The sequence below is a fragment of the Hipposideros armiger genome, unplaced genomic scaffold (genome assembly GCF_001890085.2).
Source record: "Hipposideros armiger isolate ML-2016 unplaced genomic scaffold, ASM189008v1 scaffold_75, whole genome shotgun sequence".
Taxonomy (NCBI): Eukaryota; Metazoa; Chordata; class Mammalia; order Chiroptera; family Hipposideridae; genus Hipposideros; species Hipposideros armiger.
Genome location: NW_017731425.1, coordinates 706,067 through 715,059, shown reverse-complemented (window position 1 = coordinate 715,059; position 8,993 = coordinate 706,067). Strand labels below are relative to the sequence as shown.

Genomic DNA, 8,993 nt, shown 5'->3' with positions numbered 1-8,993 from the left:
AGATTTTTATTGGGGAATTGGGGGATGGGAACAGTGCTGGGGAATTGGGGGAAGGGGAACAGACAAGTTGCTGTCGTTTTGTTCTTCAGTATAGTGGAGGACGTTGCTTCACTGGCCCAAGTTGGCACCATCATTGCGCTCTTCCCGGGCGAGGCAGATCAGTCTCCGGCTTCTAGACGGCCGCTCACTGCGGCTGCTGGCCACTCATGCTGGCTGCTGTCTACACACGGTAGCCCATGGCAACCCACTGCCACAGGGGCTGCAGCCTACGCCGTCACCGGCGACTCATGGCAGCCCAGCTCCAGGTTGAGCTGTTGTTCAGCATCTTAGCTATAGAGGACAGTGTCACTGGCCCTCATATGTGGGATCCAAACCGGGCCCTTCTGGCGTCCCAAGCCAGCTCTTAACCAACTGAGCCACTCGGCCAGCCCCTGGAAGTATTTTTATTCTACTCTTATATTGAATTATTAATTTAGCTATTTTATATAATTATACATTTCAAGTTATTCATGGGTGAATACAAAAATATGCTAAATTAAAAGAGTCAGGTGCAAAAGACTATATACATTTTGTTTGAGTCTATATGAAATTCTGAAAAATGCCTAAGGTGACAGAAAGCAGATCGGTGGTTGATTGAGAATCAAGGGGAAGATTGATTGGATAGGGGCACAAGGGAACTTTTGGAGGTGATGGAAATGTTCTTTATCTTGATTGCAGTATTGGTCACACAGGTCTTTTTTTTTTTTTTGTAAATAATGCCTCAATAAATTGACTAAAATATGTTAACCAGATAATCTTATTCTTTTAGAGTTATTACTGTTTTAAATCTTTCTAAACTCTTTCAGGGATTTAGGTTGTTGCCTGGTTTGTATCTTCATTCTGACTTGTTTTTCTACTAGTGTATCTAGAAGTTGACACAACTTCTAGATACACTAGTAGAAAAACAAGGCATACATTGCAAATCGACTTCTGGCATAAATTTTTGTTAATCTTAAGAACTTCATGTGTGTCTATGTATTTACAAAAAAATCCTTTATCTCTTAAGTATAGGAACTCCACCTCCCCTTCTACTTTTGAGTATTTGGATTAGTTAAGCCTTTAATGAACTTTGGGTATAATTTTTTTGTTGTTTTCAATTCTTAAGTGGCCCGAACGTGTAACTTGATCCTGATTGTTCTGGATGTCCTGAAGCCATTGGGACATAAGAAGATAATTGAAAATGAACTGGAAGGCTTTGGCATTCGCTTGAACAGCAAACCCCCCAACATTGGCTTTAAGAAGAAGGATAAGGGAGGCATTAATCTTACAGCCACTGTAAGTAGAGAAGGTGATAATGGGGCAGGCTGCTGAAGAAACTGGGGTGGTGAGTGGATTGAGGTACAGAAACAGTGATATTTGGAAATTACCTGACTTCTAGTAGTAATTGAGGTGACAACAGTGACCTTGTAATGACTGACAAGAATCAAGAGTAGGATAAGAGGCAGTCTCAGACTTAACTTTGCAACTGCATTTCCTCTTTTGGGTTATCTATTTGGGGTGATATAGGAGTACAGATCAATCTTAGGCTTGCATGAAGTAGATGGCTGCCAATATCATGTTTTTATTCATTCGGTACAGATTAGTAGAGTGCCTGCCATGGGCCAAGCATTGGTTTAGGCTCTGGGGAATGGATGGAAGAATGTACAAAATAGACAAAAATCGTTGCCCTTATATCCTAGTGGGGAAAGTAGCAAACAAAATTGAGTAAATATAGTAGATGATGATTAATCAAAAATAAACTAGGGAAAGAGGATGGAGAGTTTTGGTGGGAGGGTTGCAATTTTAAGTAGGTTGATCAGAGAAGGTCTTCACTGAGGTGACAGGAAGGAGTGAACCAAATGGATATCTTGGAAAAGAGCATTTCATGTAGAGGGAGCATTCATGGCCCTGAGGTAGGGCATGCCTTGGTGTGTTTGAGGAACAGCAGAGGGAGCAAGTAGGAGAGTGGTAAGAGATGAAGGCATAGCATAGGGCCATATATGCTTTTACTTTGCAGGAGTTGGGTAACTGCTGGTTGGGTTTACCAATCTATGGAGTAAACATGATTTGATTTAGGTTTTAATGGAATCATTCTGGCTGTTTGTTGAGAAAACAGACTGAAATGGATTATGAGCAGAAGCAGTGAAACCATTTAAGAGGTTGTTGCAATAATCCAGTCAAAAAGTGATGACTTCTTAGACCAGGGTTGTATTAGTGGAAGAGATGAGAAGTGGTTGATTATGGAAAAGTTTTGAAAGTAGTTGGTAGAAATTACAGCTGAATTGGATGTGAATTGTGAGAGAACGAGATGACTTGAGTTTTTTTGTCCTGAGCTAGAAAAATGCACTCTCATTACTAAAATAGTAGGACTTTGGGTAGAATAGGTTTGGAGGGGAAGAGAATATCAAGATGTTCAGTTTAAGATGCCAGTTAGACATCCAAGTGTTACTGTCAAAAAGGGGCTGGAAGTATGAAGTGGGTGATTCTCAACTTTAAAGCCATGAGTTGAGCTGAGATCACTAGGAAGTGAGTATAAATAGAAAAGAGATTCAAGGATGAAGCCTTGTGGCTCTCCCAATGATTAGAGGTTAGGAGATGGGAAGAATCAGTAAATAAGACTTCTCAGACAAAGAAGGAGAAGGAAAACCCAGAAGAGTTTGGAATCTGGAAGTCAAATAAAGAAAGTGTTTCAGATTGGAGGAGTGATCAGTTCTGTCGAATGCTGCTTCTAAGTCATATAATTGAGGACTGAGAATTTCCTGCAACACTTAACATTCTAGAGGTTCAAACGATTTGACTGGCATAGGTTTAAGCTAGCTGTCCTGCCCAAAAGATCCTTCCCATTATCCTGCCATACTGTTTGAATTTGAGCATTCAATATGCTTTCAGTTTTGGTTTGATAAGGTTGCCATAATAAAGTACCATAGGCTGGGTGGCTTAAGCAACAGAAATTTATTTTCTCTTAATTGTGGAAGCTAGATATCTGAGATCAAGGTGTGAGGAGGGTTGGTTTCTTCTGAGCCCTCTCTCCTTGGCCTGTAGATGGCCATCTTCTCTCTGTGTCTTCACATGGTTATCCCTCTGTGTGTCTGTGTCCTAATCTCCTTTTCTTGTAAGGACACCAGTCACATTGGATTAGGGCCCACCCATATCTCATTTTAACTCAGTTACCTCTTTAAGACTATTCCAGTCACATTCTGAGATACTGGGGTTAGGACTTCAACACACAAATTTGGGTAGGAGGGTGGAGTAGGGACACAATTAAAGCCCATAACACCTTCCTTAGAGTTTGGAAAGATTTTAAAAGTATTCCCTACTAAAAGTCAGTTACTCTCATCCAGAATAATAGTCTTTAGAAATTAGTTCTCACTTTAGCTAGGATTATTCAGATACATCAGTAGATACTTCCGGGAGAGTTTTTTGCTCTCTGACCAGTCATCGTCTTGTATGCCCATTCAGTGCCCTCAGAGTGAGCTGGATGCTGAAACTGTGAAGAGCATTCTGGCTGAATACAAAATTCATAATGCTGATGTGACTTTGCGTAGTGATGCCACAGCAGATGACCTCATTGATGTGGTGGAAGGAAACAGGTATGGACCGAGTGTGCAGACTAAGGCCTGAGTTTGAATGTGAAGGCACTTACTGGAATAGCATTGGATCGTGAATCTGGCAAACATTGATTCTAACTCCAGTTGTGCTACTGTCTCAAAAAATTGGTTTCTTTAGCTGTAAAATGAAGGGTTGATCTTGATTTTCATCATCCTTCTTTACATCAAAGATTATAATGGTCAGATTCCCCATTTCAGTTACTTGCCGTGAACTAGGCTGCCCCCTAAGCTCTGTGTCATATGATGGTTGAAGACAGTAGGTTCTCAGTCTTCTCTCCCAGAATTAATCTACCTGAGAAATCCTATAGTCCATCCTGTAGAACTCAGAGCAGGCCGGGTTATGTCTGTTCTCTCTAACCCAAGGGTATGTAGCTGAAACCCTATTCCATGAAACATTACTATTATTAATGTTTGAAATTGAATAATAATTGAAACCACTGTTAAAATTATTCCTGGCATTTGGGTATATTTTCTAGTTGCTTTCCTGTTCATTTGTTCCTATTTGTTGGATGAATTTATTTGATCCACATTTGAAAGCAAACAAGCCATTGCTTTGAGTTAGACATTTTATAAGTGAGGCAATTGAACCCTGAGAATTTGTGGCCTCCCTAATTATTAGTAACCTTAGCTGCCATATTGATTGGACATTGGGATTGTAAATTGCTAGATACTGTTAAAAATTTTTTTGTTCATTAAAAATCATGAAATATATTATTAGAAATATACTTACATTCTTAAAACAACTTTGTAGGAAATTGACTGTAAGACTTGCCCAGGGGCATATATGTAGAAGGTGACAAAGCTGGGAGTAAATTCAGTCTGTGTGACTCCAAAGCTTGTGTTCTTTCCACTGTAGCATGTTCTGTCAGTAGTTAGCTGCGTGGCTGGGACTAGGGCCTGGATTTTGTTCTTCTCAACCCATAGTTCACCTTTTGCATATTCTACTTTATTTTGGTAGGAACCTTTTTTGGAGGGTGTGGGTTGATCTGCCTCTTATCCCTTTTGAGAGTCTCTGATTTGGGGTTCTGGGTGCGGGGATGTGGATAATCAAACTGACAATCTTGTCACCAGCTCCAGGCTCATGTCCTGTTTTTCTCCTACTTCTATAGAGTTTATATCCCCTGTATCTATGTGTTAAATAAGATTGATCAGATCTCCATTGAGGAATTGGATATCATCTACAAGGTACCTCACTGTGTACCCATCTCTGCCCATCACCGCTGGAATTTTGATGACCTGTTGGAGAAGATCTGGGACTATCTGAAACTAGTGAGGATGTAAGTCTCAGTGGATAGGGTAATATTGCTGTAGGAATTAAACCAGACTGTCCTAAAATGATATCCTCTGGAGCTCATTAACATAATCTTTTTAGAGATATAAAGAACTACTATCATCTGCTACGTCATATATATATATATTTTTTTTTTGATCCTCCATTGTGTTTGTTTAATGGCTCTAATGCCCACTGAATTGTAAACATCATGAAGACATAAGTGTCACTTTTGTTCACTGATGTAATTCCAGCCCTTAACACACACACACAAAATACCTGTGGAATGAATAATCAGTAAATGAATTAAAAAGTGAATTAGTGCCGGCCGAGTGGCGCGATGGTTAAGAACTGGCTTGGGACGCCAGAGGGCCCCAGTTCGGATCCCACATATGAGGGCCAGTGACACTGCCCTCCACAGCTAAGATGCTGAATAACAGCTCAACCTGGAGCTGGGCTGCCGTGAGTCGCCGGCGACGGCGTAGGCTGCAGCCCCTGTGGCAGTGGGTTGCCATGGGCTACCGTATGTAGCCAGCAGCCAGCGTGAGCGGCCATTAGCCAGCGTGAGCGGCTGTCCAGAAGCCGGCGACTGATCTGCCTCGCCCGGGAAGAGCGCAATGATGGTGCCAACTTGAGCCAGTGAAGCAACGTCCTCCACAACTAGACTGAGGAATGAAATGACAGCAACTTGTCTGTTCCCCTTCCCCCAATTCCCCAGCGCTGTTCCCATCCCCCCAATTCCCCAATTAAAAAAAAAAAATTAAAAAAAAAAAGTGAATTAATCCAGCAGCTTGATCTGGCCTAACAATGAACAGTAACTACTGTGTGATGAATAACTATTATGCCCAGCTCTTGCAATATTACTTATGATCATTCTATAAGGGAAGAATATAGTGTGATTTTTATTTTTTTAATTTAATTTATTGGGGTGACAACAGTTAGTAAAATTACATATGCTTAGGTTTCAAGTGTACAAATCTATAATACATCATCTACATATATGATTTTGATTTTACAGATGAGGAAACCGAGATTCAGAAAGTGTGAGGAATTAGGGTCACATGACTAGCAAGTGGTGTAAGTGAGAGTTGAACCAGTAACTAGTTAATTCTAAAAGCATACTCCTCTGCTACGCCATATTGAGGGCACTTTTTGCCTCAAGTTGGAGGTTATCTGGGTCTGATCTTCTCAGGGGTGATGGAGGGTTGATTTGCAGTCAACACATGAAACATTCTGAGAAGTAGACAACAATCTCTGCTCCTTCTCTGTTCTAGTTACACCAAACCCAAAGGCCAGTTGCCAGATTATACATCCCCAGTGGTGCTACCTTACTCCAGGACCACAGTGGAGGATTTCTGCATGAAGATTCACAAAAATCTTATTAAAGAATTTAAGTAGTAAGTATCATGGGTATGTGGTACCTTCTTTTCCCTGTGAGCTACTGCATCCATTAACTAGAAATTCTTATGATAGTATTAAAGAAATCGGGCATCAGGGAGGCTGCTCATATGCTTGTTTGGTTAGAACTCTGCAGTGTCTCCTTAAAACCATGTGAAGCTGGAGCAGAAAGAGCTCTAGAAGCCTCTTCTGGTCAGGAGGGCCGACAGTACAAAGGGCTCTGACTTTTCTCTCATTAGTTCATTTTCCTCTGGGCAAGCACAAATTTTTCCTGCCAGCATCCAATATGATGGAGTACTGAATCCCCCTCTAAACCTTAAGCATGGGTAACCCTCCCAATTTCTCTCATATTTTTCACTGCTGCTAGGGCCTACAAGCAATGATAGCCCACTAACAATGAGCGTCTTATTTATTTATGTTACTTTGAACATCTTATTTTGAACTGATTTCAGATTTAAAGAAAATTTGCCAAAAATGCTTCAGAGAGTTTCCTTATATCCCTCATCATACATTATCAGTTCCCATAACCATAGTTTACCAAGAACAGAAACTAGCGTTGGTATATTACTTGAATTTTAATATCTTTCCTACCAATGTCCTTTTTTGAGTTTCAGGAATCTACATAGAATTTCGTTGTTACTTCTTAGTCTTCCAGTGTTCCAGTCTCCTAGTAACATTTCCTTAGTCTTTCACTGTCTTTCATGATCTTGACACTTTTGAAGAGTATTAATCAGTTATTTTGTAGAATGTCCTTCACTTTGGTTTGTCCAGTGTTCTCTCATGATTGAAGTGAGATGCATTTTTGGTAAGAATACCACAGAAATGATGTGTCCTTAGTGTATGATATCGCAGGATTCATGATGTGATATGTCACATTGATGGTGATATTTACTTTGATCACTTGGTTAAGTTTGTGTTGGTTGTCTGATTTTTTGGGTTCATTTTAGCCTTCCCCTTTTCTGTATTTTTTTTTTAAATTTGAATCCTTTTTTAAAAAAAATTTTATTGGGAAGCAGCCATGGTCATTGGTTACACATTGCTTTTGTGCTACAATGTCATCGCTGACTCTTTTAGGGAGGGTGCAGCTCACAGTGGTCCATGCAGGGACCCAACTAGCAACCTTGGTGTTATCAGCACCATGCTCTAACCAACTGAGCTAACCAGTCACCTCCCTTTTTCTTATTTTTAACTTCTTTCTCCAAGAGTGAGAAACCTGGCTGTCATTATCTATAATCTACTCATTTAATTCTATGGTATACATATAAAGTAGTTCAGAATTGCAATCAATAATCCTGTGAGAAATATTTTAACTAACTGGCTTATAATATTTAGGAATAGCTCTTTACATCTTTAGAAGCTGAAAAATTTTAAATTGTTTTAAAAACAAAAGAATAGAAGATAATTGTAGAAAATCAGGGAAGCATAGAAATAGTGACATTTTAAAAATACTTGCTGCTCATCTTAAGACTACTGAAAGAGTGAGGTCCTTTATTAAGCTTTACATTCCTTTTATCTAAAATAACTATATTCCACGCATAGGTCCTAATTTCCACTATCATCAAACCATTATAATTTGGCACCGGCTTGAATCAATGGAAAGTCTTGGGGAAAATTAGACATTTTTGTTTTTCGAACTTCATAGATTTCTATATAGCTACTGCCTTCCATGGTGGCAGAATAGTGTGCAGAACCTCTAGAACTCTGAGTTAACCAGGGAATTAAATGAAGGGGCGAAAAGTATTTTGGAGAAGAGACATATCAAAGCAAATGGAATTTTATTTGGTCACTATTTTCCTGTTGGTTTTATTTTGTTTTTAAAATTATTTCCCAAATAGCATTTTAATGATCATAATAATAGAAAAAATTCAGCTTTAGGCCTACTAATTATAACATTTATCCCTGTTCCATTCCTTTTATGTCCTTGACCACATGCATAGCATGTATCTTTTGATCATTTACTATATAAGTGTTTTCCATGTGATACAAGATTCATATATATCATTTTTATAACTCATTTTTCCTGTCTTTTGCTGCTTTACATAATTTTCTAGTCTTCACTCACAGATCTTTCCTTTTTTATTTTTTTAATCTAGAAATTGGATTTATGATTATAACTTTTGATAGATTTTGCTCTGTTGCTTTCCAAAAGGGCAGAACCTGTTTATAGTGCCATCAACAATATAGTGAGCACTGAGTTTACTGCAGTCATTGAGGATGACTGATAAAAACTAGTTTTCTTGTTTAAGATAGTGAACAAGCATTTATCTTGCTTGTTAGTGAATTTGAAAATTTATATATATATATATATTATTTATTTTACTAATAGTGTTATATCTATTCCTTTTATGTGTTTAAAAAGTGAAATCTGGAGGGCCGGCCGAGTGGCTCAGTTGGTTAAGAGCTCGCTCAAGAGTTTGAGCTCTGAGCAAGAGCGGTTCGATGCCCGGCCCAAGCTGAGCTGCCAACAGGTGGCAGGATGGCTCAGCTAAAAAAAAAAGTGAAATCTGGGCGAGCCGAGTGGCGCGTTGGTTAGGAGTTGGCCTGGGACGCCAGCTCTGAGCAGTAGGGCCCCGGTTTGGATCCCACATGAGGGTCAGTGACGCTGCACCCTCTACAGCTAAGATGGTGAACAACAGCTTGACTTGGAGCTGGGCTGCCGAGAGTCACTGGCGATGGTGTAGACTGCAGTGAGGCTGGGT

General features: G+C 39.7%; 1 protein-coding gene across 2 annotated transcripts in view; it reads left to right on the top strand.

Moving 5' to 3' along the window:
* The window catches only part of DRG1 (developmentally regulated GTP binding protein 1), a 29,022-nt gene that overhangs the window by 17,986 nt on the left and 2,043 nt on the right, over positions 1-8,993 (top strand). The window contains exons 5-8 of one of the 2 annotated variants that reach the window (XM_019643231.1): positions 1,145-1,314; positions 3,478-3,608; positions 4,736-4,903; positions 6,171-6,293. In XM_019643231.1, coding sequence (XP_019498776.1) covers positions 1,145-1,314; positions 3,478-3,608; positions 4,736-4,903; positions 6,171-6,293 — 592 coding nt within the window. The remainder of the gene's footprint in view (positions 1-1,144; positions 1,315-3,477; positions 3,609-4,735; positions 4,904-6,170; positions 6,294-8,993) is intronic. The other variant, XM_019643232.1, reaches the window with a different exon arrangement.